The sequence below is a fragment of the Saccostrea cucullata genome, unplaced genomic scaffold (assembly GCF_032062105.1).
Source record: "Saccostrea cucullata isolate Sc308-1 unplaced genomic scaffold, CSIRO_AGI_Scuc_v1 ctg770, whole genome shotgun sequence".
Classification (NCBI taxonomy): domain Eukaryota; kingdom Metazoa; phylum Mollusca; class Bivalvia; order Ostreida; family Ostreidae; genus Saccostrea; species Saccostrea cuccullata.
The window spans coordinates 162,546-179,506 of NW_026925606.1; the positions used below are offsets into that span (position 1 = coordinate 162,546).

Consider the following 16,961-nt stretch of genomic DNA (forward strand, 5'->3'; position numbering starts at 1 on the left):
TCACATTTTCGTAGATTGAAATATTCACAAAAAGAAGTTTGAATGCTTTATAACTGGCATTGCAAACGGTCATCTTCTTCCTGATGCAATCTTCCAATGGCTACAGTTCACTGGCATTATTGCATTTATGGAAAGCTTATAATGCTGCTGGTCAACTCTTAATATTGCAAGATCTTTTCTCCTCCTCTTATGACCATTTCATCATTCAATTAATTTTCCAACTGTGATAAGGATTTAGATGTAAATCATTTTCTGGAAAAAGAATAATTTATGTAATTCAAAATACTACTGACCCAATTTTCAATCATTAACATCTGGCTCTGCAAATCAAAAGCAAATGTAGCTGTCTTTTATTTTCATAGATAAAAAGTTTCAATGTTAAGCTATGTTTTCAAAATATTTACCTCTTCTACTCCATCTGTGCTTTGTTGTGGCTTTCTCTAATCTCATTGTTCTTGGCATGACCTGCCTGTTGGTTTAAAATTGGCGCAAATACTTGGATGCAGATGCTGTTATTTACAACCCCCTAGTTAGCTAAACTCTTTTATGATTTCTGGAAGTTCTACTCAGTACAATTTGTAATTTTGAAGAAAAATGCTGTTTTGTTTACAGCTAGAACATAAAAATAAAATTCCATCAATGTATAAACAAGGTGTATTCATTATATGAATTAAAAAGATACTAGGGTGGGATATAGAACTGCTGTACACAAACCGGATATAAATTGATAAGCCGTTCTTAGGTTTACAACATCACAGATAAGTCGTTCCTAAACATGCTCAACACATCTGTAAGTAATTAGCACAATCCCAGCAGGTTAGGCTAGGGAAGTGAAAGTTGATGGTAATGTAACAGAGTATCTAAATATACCAAATATAAATCATTTTATAAGAAAAACATTTAATTGTAATAACATGTATGTTTATAGCCTGACTAAACAATTAATCATGAAGTTCAAAGAATATACTATCTACTTTACAGTTATAGAAATCATTTGTGTTAAGAAAAATAATATCAATTTTTAAAAAAAAAATGGGAATGACAAAATTTTAGGTCCATGGGATAATGTTCTAAAAAAAAAGTTCTGAAAGAAAAAATCAGTTTAATTTATGAAAAATAATTGCTTTGATATTTAATACAACAAACTAAATGCAATATTGTAATGTACAATCATGCACTACTTTGGGTTTTTTTTGTTTAAGTTATATAATATAATAAAAATGTTTCTTATGCAACTCAATACTTAAAAAAAAAAAGAGAATGAGTTGACTAAGTTTTTTTGGCTAAGTTGAAAAATCCACCCGAATTTTTAAAAATACGCCTTTTGAAATTTTCTAAGTTTTAATTTCCTTGTGCCAAAGAGACTAAGTAGAAAATACGCCCGGATTTAGAATTTACGCCTGGAAAAAAGGAGACGTATTTCTGGCAAAAATACGTGTACGCCTGAAAATGAACCGTATTTTTAAGAATACGTCTCTTGTACGCCAGGATTTGCAAAAAATCCAGGCGTAATACGTCTCTGAATTTCGTACGGGATATACTGTTATGTATTAATTCTTTGCTTTTTCTGAAAGCCTACACGCTTATTTTTTATGTTACAGTTATTACATTAATTCAATGTAATGGAATGTAACGACGTTTGATAAGACATTTGTTTTTTTTTAATGAACGAGAAGAATTTAACGTACAATAGCGGTATACGTTTTGATAATTTTCAGAATGTGATCCCGGTACATATGACCTTGAGTGTACTAAAACCTGTGGTAACTGTAGTGACGGGGACCATTGTAATCACGTGAACGGAAGTTGTCCAAACGGATGTGACGTTGGTGCTCAAGGATATACCTGTGACGAAGGTCAGATGATGATGATGTGGTTTTTGCATGCTTTCTTTATAAAATAAGATAAGGTTAACGTTTCTAGAAAAATTAGAAGAATTTTCTGACTTTTGTTTGTTCTGCACTTTTTTTGTATACGCATAACTACACGATAAAAGCGATGCCTTATATATAGTATAATATAGAAATGAAGTATTCATAGTAAAATAGTGAAGAATACGTTAAATGTTTAATGTATACTCTATAAATGAAAACAGAGTACAATATTTTCTGGTTCACTTGAAACATGTTCGTTGCTGAGAGTTACTTTGTATGAAGTGACAAACTGATTACGTCAGTACTCTTCCTTGATTCATGGTACTTTCATACTACCATGAATCTTTTGAAAAATCTAACTCTTGATGAGATTGCCCCAACTGTTATACCGGGATACATAAAAACGGAAAAAATATACATGTATCAGTTCAAATTATTACTTATTACATTGCCATAATATTTTTTGATCACTTATAACGAATTACTCGTTGTTTCGCGGACGTTTGTAGTTGTCCATCTCTCCCACTTTTACAAAATTGGCGTGCAGGCTAACGTACGTGTAAGGGCAGTGAAAATTTAACTAGAAAGTTTTATAATCGTCAGGATTTTTCTTTGCTCTATTCCTAGTTTGTATTGTATTATGGACTTTGAGATTGAATACTGTTCGTTATCTCCATATCCTTCTTGTACGAATATTGCAAAGGATATTCCTTTCACTAAAATGAAACATATTGCAGAATGCAGATTTATAATATCCTCTTTATATATTTTACACGGTTAATCAGCAGGCAAGTGCAGTTGTTTCACCAACAGTCTTTACACATTTTAAACATGTTCAACTCCAAACACATCAAAACACAATGTGGTTGAGAAGTAACAGGACGCCCTGTTTATGTTGCATTTCCATAACGAAGTCTAAATAGAATTTAAGCAACGTAGAGTAAGTTCCATCTATAATGTAATATTTTTTTAAGTTTTCAGCACGAATTATAACAAATCACAATAACTACGGATCTGCTACTTGTACAAATAAAGTTTTGGAAACTTTAACACTTTAATATGCTAAGCGAATAATGAGTTTTATAGATTTAAAATCAAGTTTTCCTTCTTCTTACACGTTAGTCTATTTACGTCGCTGCACTCTTAATTGATAGAGGGCATTTGTAATATAATCTGAGTACTGTATACAGGGAAATTTTTGCCCCCGTTTTATTTTAGAATTCGAAAAATTCAGTATAATTTCTTAAACAGAACTCATGATTGGGCGAATTTAAAACAGGACAAATTTGTTTTACAGTTTGAAAGTGCGAAAATAACACGGGGCGAAAATAACCCTGTATACAGTATTTGTCCGACAAATGCTTTTGTGAAACCGCCCCAAACTTCGTTGTCAATCAAATTTCATGCGATAATGACGAATATTGCAGGCTGCACAAAAATATAAAAATTCGCTACTAAGCATATATTCTTACCAAAAATGTACAACTTTAAATAATTGGTAGAAATAAAAAAAAGAGAGGTTTTCATTTCGGATCTCAATTTGTATAACGATTTTATCAGCAAAAACACATAGCCAGGTTTGTTTCGGTCGATTATAAACAGTTGCTTTGAAATAAAGTGCATGTTCTAATCACCCGACCCCTTCACTTACAGTATATAAAATGACTATCTCTAAAAGTTTAGTGAATTTCCTGGCAATTCTGGAAGTTTAGATATACATTTTTGTATTTATAAAAAGCTTCTTTCCCGTGCAAAACTTTTAGAATAGGGATAGAAGATACAGGAATCATTTCGCGTCAGTTGCAACAGTAATGCTATTACAACACAGGCCTCTTGTGAAAAACATGAAAGAAAACAAACAAGCAATCGCTCTGCCATCGTCTCGAGCCACGGTTTGGAATCTGCATAGAGCCCTTCCCCCCGCAATAGGAGATGATCGTACATTTTGGCCGTGCGCGTGGTTTGCGACGGTGCCACTTTACAAAACTTTTTGTAAAAGTAATTGTACTATCTAGATTTTGTTATAATGGAAGTGCAATTTACAGGCAACGTCTAGTGACTTGATTTATAGCATCTTGCGTTTGAAGGGGCGGATCAAGTTTAAATGTGTAAGTTAGGAATAGGTTTTGAATTGTATTTATCTGCTCTATCAAAGCCCGCAGCGTTGAATATATTGATAGCTTTTGATATAAAAGTAAGCAAATTTTAGCTTTGTCGATACATACATTTTCGAGATTATGAATAAAAATGTCAATATAGTTCATCGATCTTACACGACGTTCTGTGATTACCAAACATAATAGATTATATCGTTTCCTTCTTTGCTCACATAAAGTGCAAAACATTTCAATATCATGTGTGAAGTAGAAAATCTATCTTTTAGAATTCAAATGCCATTAAACGAGTGTCTGACTACATTTCTGATACAATTTTTTCCGCTTTTTGTTCTTTGCTTTGATTTTTGCTGGTTTTTCTTTAATCTTCGCGTTTTTCAGATGTTCGTTAGACAATATGATATAAGTCTAAAATCATTTAGAAAGAGTGGCTTTCAAATGTTCTTACATGTAAATTCATTTTGGCTTTCTTTTTAATTATTTTCAGTTAGTGTAGTTTGAAAAAGTAATAACGAACATTGACTCGATTATTTACTTTTTAAAATTCTTGAGAACAATTCACTTTTAGAACTTAAATTCTGGAATCGTAACTTTCTTGCGTGAAATATATTGCAAAGAATGATTTTAGCAGAAGAGATTGACAAAGACAGTATAATTCATAAAATACACAATCTTATTGAACCAGCGCAAATTTCCGTTTATATTATTTAAAAGTGTAGAGTGCTTCTGAAAGCCGAATCTAGTCTATGATTTTTTTAAGTATCATGCATTTTTCGTTTCACAATAATATCGCAATAAAAACAAATCATTTTGATGACACACTCCAGTCTAAAATAGAGACGTTTAGTTAACATTAATATTCTTCACTTAAACAATCCATAATTGTTGATAATATTTTCTTAAATCATCAATATCATTTTCTCATCAGGTCACCCTAGCCATTCAGATGACCTATAACTATCTGTTTTGTCTGCAGGTCGTTCTTTTAACCTTTTCGGCATTTTCACTGCTGAACCAATTACAACCAATGTTTTGGCACATTTCATTGTACTGGACAAAAGGCACTATTTTTTTTTCCAAATTGTGTATTTCATATAATTCCTGATTTAGAGGTTCTGGTGTTGAGGGAGGGGATTTATTTGTTTTATATTGAAATGGCAACACTTTTTAAAATGTTTTTATCACTGTTCCTGGGTATTAAGAAATCAAACTTCATGCAAGGTTCTGATGAGTTAGAGTGCTTCTTCCAAAATTCTTATTGACAAAAATGTGTTGGCAAGATTCCCATCGTTGTACCTAAAAGTTTAAACGAAACGAATGTCTTTAATATACCGTCTTCATATTTTCCAAGTAATTGTGCGAAAACCTACAGTATCTTTTCGAAACTTTCCAAAAAAAGTAAATACATAAATTATATAATTATGCACTGATTTAAATTAACAATAAATGGAAAATGTGAGGAAGGTCTTTTAAAGACATGTGTTACTTTTCATGTTTATCAATATTTTAAAGGACAAGTATTTATATTTAATTAAAATTAAGTATCATGGATGTAAGCAGTTCATAAGGATTTAATAGTTAATTTCTTTCTTGATCTTATACTCAAACGGGAATTGTTAATTAAGCATTGAATTATCATTTTTTTGAAAGATGCAGTCTCATAACTGCAATGATGTGTGCGAACAAATTTTCACAACGCGCTAACGCGCGTCACTCAATTTGTTTGCACACACTATTGCAGTTATGAGACTGTATCTTTCAAAAAATGATAATTCAGTACTTATATCTACAGTTTGTAGCCCCTGTATTTTCTGCAATTCGATTGTCTATTTAAAATTCAGGCTTATCCATCTTGTAAGTTGCAATCGATAGAACGGCTGAATAGCTGAATCTGGAATATAGTGCACAATAAAACAGATAACAATAATCAAAGTTTTATTTATTTTTCAATCTAAAATGATAAACTATATTTTTGCAACAAAGAAATACAAATGAATACTATAAAGACATGCATTTTTCGCTTTGTTTTAACTGTAATGGCGTGGTCCCTGTATTCATACGCCAGACAGACTTTGGTGATTTGGTCTTGTGTGTTATGTGTATTTATCACTTGTAATTTTATAATGCTATTTATCAGGAATCAAACAAAATAAATGTAAATATAATTTAACAAATGTTCTTTTTGATAGTCTGTTCATTTGGTAGACACGGAAAGAATTGTGTAGAGTTCTGTAACTCAACCTGTAGAGGAGGCTGTAACAGATTCACCGGTGTCTGTGAGTCTGGGTGTATCGCTGGATGGAAGGGAGACTTCTGTGAAAACAGTAATCAATTTTTCCACTTTTATATTCACAACATATACTTTGAAAGTTTTGAGAGCATTTCTGTAACAAAATCTTACTTAAATTATTATTTTTCTATTTTAATTGATAAAGTTGCTACGAAGACTATATAAAAAAGCAACAAGATGAAAGTCAGAGACTCAGGTCAATTCAATGCATACGTTTAATTGGACATGATAGTTACAATTTATTTAATGTATAATCCTAACTCTTGGCAATGAAGAATTCTTCCCACAACATTTTTTTTATTCATGTACCATATCTCTTATTTGTACAGATTCTTGCAATTACCCTTCAACTATCTTTTTTCTCATTCTAAAATACCTCTGAAAATTCTAGATCTATCATTATAATGATTATAATATGATGTTGTAGAATGTGATAGACGGATGTACGGTGAAAAATGTAATACTTCATGTGGCTTCTGTTTGAATCTGGAACAATGTCACCACATAAATGGGACATGTTTAAATAGATGTGACAGAGGGTTTCAGGGAGACAAATGTACTGAAGGTGAGCACGTTTTAATTATTAACAAAACTGAAATACTCAAGGTACCATTTCAAAACAATTTAACAAATAATATAATCTGGTTTAAATTAAATTGTAATACCTATTTAACTTAAAGCTACCAGATGCCTAAAATTCAAAATTAAGATAATTAATGAGTGTTTCTTTTTCCTTAAGATAAATTCTTTGATAATTAATATCGCGTCTATTCTGACAGTTGGCATAACATATTCTCACCTATAAAATGAGAAAATTCCCTTTGGAATGTGTCAAAACACATTTTTGCATAATTAGTATTTTTATTTTCATAACTTATTTTCAATTCATTTTAGAATGTCCTGCTGGACTTTATAACTACAACTGTGAGGACACGTGTAACATTAACTGTGGTGTCCCTAGTAGATGTAACAAAGAGACAGGGGAATGTCAAAGTGGATGTCAACCGGGGTGGAAAGGGCCAAAGTGTGATAAAAGTATGAAAATATATTTCATTATTTTATTTTTTCTTTAACTCTACTAAATGAATTTCTGGTGTAAAATTCAAAATATTAAATGGAGTAAAGGGACCAACGATTTCTAAATATATCTTTATTTTATCAAAAAGGATCCAATTTCTGTTTACATTTTTTCCTATTTCATAGAATGCGATGATGGGAAATTTGGAGAAGGATGTTCTCAGATGTGTGGTAACTGCTTTAAAAAAGAACAATGCCATCACATAAACGGAACATGCTTGTATGGCTGCGATCAAGGTTACCAAGGGAACAACTGTACACAAGGTAACATTAATGTTTTCTTCTCTATTTCATATATATATCTTTCAAATTATATAAAAGTCTAATGTAATTCATTTTTAAAGATATACAATGTTTTATTTTGTCAATAAATAAGCTTCATATCTGTCTGAACATTGAAGTCATAAATACCAAATAATTAATTATTAAGGGTTTAACTCTATAATCATCCATAACATAAATCTGGTTTATAATGCTAATTAATTTATCTTCATTATTATATTATTATAGAATATTGCAATATATATTGAAAAAATAAAATGATCAGACGATGGGCCAGATATGAAAAAGAAGACGTTGACACCTTGTCAGAATGTATAAAACGTATTAGATCTATGTTAAAGTGGCGTATGGAGGGGCAAAATGAAAACCATCTATCCTTCTGTGTTCAGTAAATCAGAAGTGAAAAAAAGAATACATGATCATTACGAATTGGTCCCTGACGACAAAGCATTGTCTTCGTTTATAAGGCTCATTATATAAATTTTATTCTAGAAGAACTTGGATTTAATTCCACAAATGGTAATCCTACTTATACTTTCCTCTCTAAGGAAGAAATTTTTCAAAATCAAATGTCAGTTTTGAATATTTTTAATATTCCACAGAGCCAAAATGAATTGAATTATCTTATATATATATTGGATTCCGAAACTTTATAAGAATCCTTACAAACAAAGATACATTGCGGGTTCCAGTAAATGTTGAACCAAGCCTCTTTCGTTACTCCTCACTAAGATACTGACAGTAGTGAAGGAAAAACTTCAAGAGTACAGTGCTACCATATATTCAAGAAGTGGCGTGAATTAGATGTGGATACTTAAAAATTCAAAAGAACTTTTACACAATTTGAAATAACAAAATTTTTCCCAAATCAACAGCTTAAAAACTTACGACTTTTCAACTTTATATACAACCAATCCCCACGATAAATTAAAATCCAGGCTTTTTGATATCATTGACAGCTTCTTTTTCAATAAAAATGGAACTTAAATTTACTTACCTTGTCATTGGTCATTTTCAAAATTATTTTGAATTTATGCAATATCTTATGCGTGAAAGGAAGAAAACATTTGCTGTGGCCTTCAACTCGACCTTCAGATATTTCGACGACGTATTGTTAATTAACAATGGTAATTTCCATTCCTACGTCGATACGAAATATCCAAGAGATAAAAGATACCACGGAGTCTGACACATCTGTTTCATACTTAGATATTTTACTTGAAAAAGACGTTAATGGTAACCTAACAACCAAGTTATATGATAAACGTGATGACTTTAAATTTTCTATCGTCAACTTCCCTTACTTATGCAGCAATATACCTTCATCAAGTGCATACGGAGTGTGTATATCTCAGTTGATTCGATACGTAAGAACATGCTCTACGTATGAACAATTTCTGAAACGAGGTAAATTATTGACAAGCAAGTTGATGAAACAAGAATATCAGTGGCCTCCTTTAAAGTCATCATTTCCTAAGTTCTATGGTCGATACAATGACCTTGTTAGCAAATACAATTTATCATTGAGTCAAATGCTGACTGAAGTTTTTCATACCAATTGTTATTCCATTATTCATACACTGAATCGACGACGGATTTTTCCGTTATTTCACAAACATGACAAAGAACACACAGCGGGTGTGACCGGTCGGCAGGTGATGCTAACTCCTCCATGGCACCTGATCCCACCTCTGATGTTTTGGAGGTCCGTGTTTGCTCTGATCTTGTTTTGTTTTGTTTTATGGACTTTGAGATTGAATACCATTCGTTATCTCCATATCCTTCTTGCTATTTAAGAGTGTCATTGGGGATTCCATGGTTACGGGTGTAATGAAACATGCAGCACAGATTGTTTTAATAAAACATGTAACGCAGTGACAGGAGCTTGTCCACAGGTAAACTATAATGTTTAAGTTTGATTTCATTAAGTGTTTAATCGAATTTCGTGCAATTTAAGCATACTGGATAAGGTATACCTATTTGGTACTTGACAATTTTTTCGATCCAAAGTAATCTTGATATATGAAATAGTTACTGTTGAGATGTTTTATGAATATATTTGCATATATTTATATTATATAAGAGACTGATTTTGATTTTTAAAAAAATAAAGTCAACACACAAATGTAATTGTATTTTGTTGTACGAATATGCTTTCTACTGAAATGGTCCTAAATTTAACAAATTTGAAAAAGATGCATTACTACACTACCATGAACGTTTTACTACCACTTCAATTAATATTCAGGAAAACAATAATGTTCTTGGTGAAAGATTAATGAATTAAGTTTCTCGTAAAAAAGGATGTCATATAAACTTCCTGTAAAGTAAAGAGGTGTACCTAATGTATATACTGCAGTTTTTTGAATTTGAATTAGCGGCTTCCAAGTGCAGTTAAATTACATACGTATTCTAACAAAATATGATGTTAAGTGATTAAGAAAAAGGCTATTATAACAAGTATCTACTTATGTTGAACCTAAGAGTGTCAGACACACGCTCTTTCGTTTATTTTTAAATTTCTTAATTTATAATGTTTTGATCAACTCAAGTATTTCACACAAATATAATATTATGTTTACATGTTGTTTTTATATCCAAGAAAAAAAACGAGACATAAAAATTAATCATTATTAATACCATGGTTCAAAATGTATCGCATAAAACTGTTTTTTTTTTTCGGAAAGCATAAGATGAAATGTTATTTCGTGTCATTATAGATAATTAAGTGTAGATTAATCAGTTATTTATCATTTAGTAAAGCACCAAAATAAACCAGCACTTTGAACAAATTTTCTACATCCTTATTTTTTTCTTAGTGGATCTTACACTATTAAATAAATTCACTTTGCAGGTGAGTGCCCCAGATCCACCGGGCACCAATACTGCCCCAATCATAGGAGGTGTCGTGGCTGCCATCATTGTGTGTTTGGTTGTTGTTGTAATTTTCATTGTGTTCAGAAGGTAATGATTAATCTTACGCTAAAAAATTAACTCTGTGATTAATAAGCAAAAGGCAAAGTTAAAGAATTAGGTTTTACGCTTGCGCTGATATAAATAGTTCTGCAATTAATTATCATAAGGGAAGGTTTATAAATTACGTTTTACGCTTGCGCGCTGATCAAAATAGTTCTGCGATTATTTATTAAAAAGGTATTGCTAGATTTTTAAGAAAAAAAAACAATAAAAGATTAATACTTATGGTCTTAGATTATCCCAAACGTATTCATATAAAATATTGAATTCTACTAGAGTGTTTGAAAAAGAAGGAGAAAGAAAACATTCAGTCATTTAAGAAATGAATGTAATATTTTTTCCTTTGATCGATGTATCAAAGAAAAATTTGGACGGAAAACTTCATGAATGCGCGTAGCGCATTAATTGAAAAGTTTTCCGTCCAAATTTTTCTTTGATACATCGATCAAAGGAAAAAATATTACATTCATTTCTTATCATTTAATTATGCTTTTGAATTAATAAAATGAATCTTTCTTTCACCTTTCTATTAAATTTACGCATCAAAAACAGTGCGCACGAATACATCACAACAACGTTAACGTTGCTGGAAATCAAAATGGCTCAAACGAAGAAACATTCTCAAATATTGTCGTGGCATTACCAAAATTCTCTGAAATAATTTACAGTTCTTTAACATAAAAAAACTAACCTGTTGTGTTAGGGTATAGAAAGTTATAAGTTCGTAAATGTAAAGGGAAGCTACTCAAATATCCTAACAGTTCTAACGGTTGGTCACAGAAATTTTTGATTTCATTTGCACATCATTTCATCTGAATTCCAAACCGAACAAATAAATATGTATCACAACCCATCAATGCTGTAAAACCTGAAAAATTCTGCTGCCGACTGTTTAAGAATAAAAGAATCTGTCCTCATTCATGCAGTGTCGTTTTTCTCGATCATTCGTTTCCCAACTTTTAACAGACTAACGGTTTTTCCTCTCTTTGGTAGCATAAAAAACGTTTCTTCAGAATTCTATTGTTCATACCAGACTTCTCAAAGCCAAACATTTAACAAAAGTATGTCGATTTCTTTCCTTCTTTCCCAAAACTGTATTGTTGTTATGCAGACGATTTGATTTGTTTAGCAAAGGGGGATAATTCAAAAAGAAACAAAAGTAGAAAATAAGTCGGGGACGTAACGGACAGGTTTCGAAATTCAGGAAAATATTTTTTAAAGTAAAAGTATTTAATTATTCCTCCAAGAAGTAACCTGGAAGCGGGAAATATACATGTAGAGACTGCCAAAGTAGTTCCGGCTGCTTTGTGCAAGCGAACTCTAGATTTTATTGATGCAGGTATCAAAAGAATTTTTAAACCAATCAGAATCAAGTATTTTATAGAAATTAAATGATTTTAATATCATCATTGTATTTATAATTTATAATTCAGACTCAGAAGGGGTAAACAAGAACACGAACAACCCCGCCATGCAAGGAGTCAACAACAGCGCGAGAGGGAAGAAAATGTTTACTGTAAGCTCATACATATATGTATATGTCAGGCAAAGTTTGAATACCAAGCAAAAGAAAAATATATACAATTGGCAAAAACTTTTTTACCATCAATGAGAGACCTGACTCAGACGAAAAATGACATATTATGCATCAAGGATTCATAAAATTTATTATCATTTTACCTATCATTTTAACTTTTAAAACATCTCTATATATATTAATGATAGAATTTTACTATCAGTTCTTTTAATTGACATACAGATTGTTTGAAACTGTATCACAACACATTGTTATAAGTATTCTTAAAAAAACTACAAAATTTCAAAAAGACATTTGTATTGAAATACTGTTAATGTATTATATTTAGCGTGTACGATTTTTGGCGGAAATTGAGTTTTGAACAAGTTAGCGTAGATTCGATTTAGCGCATTTCTAAATGTTCTTATTTATATATATGTGTGTTAGACATTTAGCGTTGTACTTGAATTAGCAGAAGTTTCTTTCCGCCAAAAACGCTAAAAAGAATACACCACCAAATATAATACGTTTACAGTATGTAAATCGTAGGTTGTATAGACATGTTTATGTGATGGTTTTATTAATAGTTGACTTAAGTAAAAATTTTATTCTTTCTTACGCTCATAATTAAAAAATATATCAATAGACATTCTTTATTCAGTGAACAACGACAAAAATAACCAGACATTTAGTAACATATACGAAAATATGGAGACAAAAACAAATCCTGTTCCGAAGCCAGAAAAGCGAGAGCCAACATTGAAAAATGGAAAGAAATATGAGGACAGAGATTACGACACTGATGACGAAGGCATCGAGAATCCCTATGGTGATTTGTATATAAATGAGGAAACCGTACCGGACATTCCCGTGAATCAACTCGAAAACGTCATTGCAGAGAAAAGAAAAGACGAAGATGAAGGATTTAAAAGAGAATATGCTGTAAATTTTTTTAATCTGAAGGGTTAGGTAGCTTTGAAAGTGGTCTGTTTTTGTTCTCTTTTCACATTTTTATTGAAATTAATCAATGTTTGCTATCTCTAAGATTTTCATTACCTTCATACAAACCATTACCAAGAAAAACAAATAAATACAAAATAAATAATAATAAATAAATAAATAGGAAAGATACACTATTAAAATGAAAAATAGAGATAGGAGAATATAAATTTCTTGTATTTATAATTTTTTAAAAGAAAATTTTTAGCTCATTTTATATTCTGTATAAGTAAGGAAAAGATAAAATCAAACTGTGACCTTGCACAAAGACTACCAAATTTAGATACAAAATTGTGTTTTTGAAAAATCTGTGAATGAAGTATATGTAAATATGCATATCAATATGAATGTATTTGTTCTATTCAGATGTTGCCACATGGAGAACAACATCAGTGTGACGCTGGCAAATTGCCAGAAAATGTACCGAAGAACAGATTCAAAACAACCTTCCCCTGTAAGTCAAGGACTTATGACGATTTTTACTGATAATTGGATATTTCGTTTATTTATTAATTTTTAGTAATTGATTTTACTTTTGAAGAAATATTACTATATGATATATCTTTTACAGACGACCATTCAAGAATTATTTTAAAAGATAACAATGGAAACTCAGACTACATTAATGCAAATTTCATAAATGTAAGTTCAACATAAACAATAACATTAAAAAGAAAATAATTGCAATTTTCTTCAAGGTAGACATATTTATAACAAATATCTCAAAACGAAACCTTAAACTGTCCTTTTTTTAAAACTGCCATGCCTTTATGATAAGTAAATAGAAGAAAAAGTTGAGTTTTTGTAATGATGATAAAAACATTGGTTATGTTATATCCATTGATATAATGGTGTGTGTCAAATTTTTTAGGGAACAGATTCAGAGCGGGAATATATTGCATCACAAGGTAATAATATGTAACAATACAAAAAAAAACTATTTTTTTTAAAAAATAATTTAAATATTTTTATTTTAAGGAATATAATATTTTTTAAAATATTCTTATTTTGAATAAAAATTACTTTTAAAGTTTTATATAAATCTCTTTGTGGTCATAAAAAGAATAAAAGAGATATATGGATTATGATATGTCAGATTTATAAATTTCATTGTGCTTGAGAAAAAAAAATGTTGAGAAGCGTCTAAAACATTCATTAAATTCATTTCATGTTTTTGAACAATACGTACATCAAGCATTATTTCGTTAATTAAAGGTCCTAAACAAAGCACACTGAGCGACTTTTGGGCGATGACGTGGCAAGAAAATGTGACGCAGATCGTGGTGCTTACAAACCTGAAAGAGGGAGCAAAGGTAGCTATGTTGATTGATTGAATGTTGTCTTACGTCCCATTGTATGTTGTCTTACGTCCCATTGATGATAATTTTCCACTCATACAGAGCCGTATCCATGTATTGGTTTGGTGCATCAAATTTTGACCTTTACTCGAAACTCAGGACTGTTAATCAGTAAGGGATCTTTATCGTGCCAACGCCTGCCGTGACACGTTGCCTCGGTTTTTAAAGGTCCCATCAGAAGGATCCACAACTTTCTTTTCAAAGAGCCGAGAGGATGGCTAAGAAACAGCTGCTTTCTGTTTTTATCGACTTGGATCAGTCGAGGTCGAGATTTGAAGTCATGACCTTCCTAGCACGGGTCGTCGTTTTACATACTTGGCTACCCTGACCGTTTAAGTTAGCTATGAAAAAAGGGCGAATTCAATTATATTTTTATAAAGAAAACAGAGAGAAAGACACAAAGAAGAAAATGTGCATTGTTCTATTTGCTTTTTAAAATGTTTGTATATATATCCACAAAGGATAAAAAAGAAATATTGTTCCATTTTTCTTCTAAACTCATTGTTGGTATTTGTATATTAGTCCGTATATTTGTTTTTGTCAGATTAAATGTACGCAGTATTGGCCAGAGGAAATGAAAGCCAGAGCTTTTGGAAACATTGTTGTAAAATCTCTTGAAGTAAAGGAGTATGCATTCTATATTATTCGGAAGCTTTCTGTTTCACACAAAGAGGTACGTTACATGTGTATAAAATAGAACTGTTTAAGAAATACATGTACAAGTAACTGTTTTATAACGTAGGATGTGCACGGAGTAGCAATATCAACTGTAGAAATATTCAGTTTATAATGAGTTTACTGAGAAAAGATAAATGAAGCTATCGTTAATTAAAACAGTTATTCTGAATAAAGTATTTAAGTTCATATTATAACTGTATTTAAGCTTGCCTTTAACCAAAAATTGAACATTCTATTGTTGATAACAGTTTTCCAGAATGCATATTTTATGTTTTCACTATGGAAAAAAATCGTCATTCAAACAACACTTTATACTTATCATATTGCATATTTTGCATTTTTTTTGGTAAAAACTAATGCACGTCTTTGGTCTGGTAAGTATTTGGATACACACAAGATATAAAACAAAGTCATAACGATATTTTCGGTCCTGAATTTCTTCACGTAGTTTCAGTAACATTTCATTTTATAAATAAATGGGAGAGAAATTAAAATAAATATTTTGTACATGTTCATATATATATATATATATATATATATAATATATATATATATATATATATATATATATATATATATATATATATATATATATATATATATATATTTCATTTTAAATTGAATATTTTCAGCTCAAAAAGTCACGTGTTGTTACGCAATATCATTACACTACCTGGCCTGACCACGGCACGCCCGATCCATTTTGTCTGGTTATTTTTCACGATCACGTGACAAGAACACGACCCAATCAAAAGAAATCACCAACGGTCGTCCATTGCAGGTATTTAAATTTATACAGATTGTACATAATGTTTTTGATACCTTTACAGAGGCTGGGGGATGGCAGCCATTTTCTGACTTTTTGGATCTCCTTTAAAAGAAAAGCTCCGTATGAATATACCCCGGTATACAAAAATGATCAAATTTTAAAACTAAAATGTATGAATTTTGCTTTGCCAAATAATAGTTGACAGCTTAAGATACCGTATCAAAAAATATAAGTTAAATCTGGTGGTTAATTTGTGGTTAAGTTGTTGACCCTCAGCCTCATTAAATCATACTTTTTTTTCTTATTCACATCAAATACAGTACGTTGTATTTTTGTAATTAATAGTGCGGGGATAGGAAGAACGGGGACATATATAGCACTGGATGCCTTATACAAGACTGGGAAAGTAACGGGCAAAGTCAATATCGCAGAATATGTAAAGACCATGAGAGCTAACAGAATGAACATGGTCCAGACATATGTAAGCTACTGATACTGTAGAACAAGCATAGATATAAGGTTTTATGTAATAAATAAGTTCTACTGCTCAAGATAAACATAGACTTATTAGATTTTATCTATTTTTTTATCTTCATTGTAAATGTTATATATTTTAAAAATCAATTATTATTATATTAAACAGAAAATTGATATTGAAGAAAAGCTGTCTTTGGCTGACATAAATAACATTACCATTCTATCTTTTATAACCTTCAGGAACAATACATGACGATTTTCATGTCCCTGAACGAAGCCTTTAAAGCCCCTGTGGAAACACAGACTATCTCAGATTTCACTCAGAAGGCAGAAAAACTGATGGGGGACACACCGGCAAATCAAGCCGCTATCAGAAAGGAGTTCGAGGTACAAATAAAATCTCAGTCGTTTTCAAAGTTTTTCTTGTTTCTCATTAATTTGTTGACATTTAGAAAGATCTGCTGTTTCCCATTGGTTGAATTGTTCAAGCCGCTTTGGTTTCTCATTGGTTGTGATTTTATGACTTTGTAACATTTTAATTTTTTGTATTG

General features: G+C 31.0%; 1 protein-coding gene across 7 annotated transcripts in view; it reads left to right on the forward strand.

Annotated features, from left to right (window-relative positions):
* Window positions 1-16,961, forward strand: part of LOC134269336 (receptor-type tyrosine-protein phosphatase alpha-like) — a 119,009-nt gene that overhangs the window by 35,647 nt on the left and 66,401 nt on the right. For 2 of the 7 annotated variants that reach the window (XM_062751533.1, XM_062751532.1), the window contains exons 5-21: window positions 1,719-1,856; window positions 6,178-6,312; window positions 6,706-6,843; window positions 7,173-7,313; window positions 7,482-7,619; window positions 9,435-9,532; window positions 10,492-10,601; window positions 12,047-12,129; window positions 12,791-13,071; window positions 13,495-13,582; window positions 13,700-13,770; window positions 14,000-14,036; window positions 14,344-14,441; window positions 15,031-15,159; window positions 15,797-15,945; window positions 16,279-16,414; window positions 16,651-16,797. In XM_062751533.1, the coding sequence (XP_062607517.1) occupies window positions 1,719-1,856; window positions 6,178-6,312; window positions 6,706-6,843; window positions 7,173-7,313; window positions 7,482-7,619; window positions 9,435-9,532; window positions 10,492-10,601; window positions 12,047-12,129; window positions 12,791-13,071; window positions 13,495-13,582; window positions 13,700-13,770; window positions 14,000-14,036; window positions 14,344-14,441; window positions 15,031-15,159; window positions 15,797-15,945; window positions 16,279-16,414; window positions 16,651-16,797 (2,117 nt within the window). The remainder of the gene's footprint in view (window positions 1-1,718; window positions 1,857-6,177; window positions 6,313-6,705; window positions 6,844-7,172; window positions 7,314-7,481; window positions 7,620-9,434; window positions 9,533-10,491; window positions 10,602-12,046; window positions 12,130-12,790; window positions 13,072-13,494; window positions 13,583-13,699; window positions 13,771-13,999; window positions 14,037-14,343; window positions 14,442-15,030; window positions 15,160-15,796; window positions 15,946-16,278; window positions 16,415-16,650; window positions 16,798-16,961) is intronic. The other 5 variants (XM_062751531.1, XM_062751537.1, XM_062751534.1 and 2 more) reach the window with 4 other exon arrangements.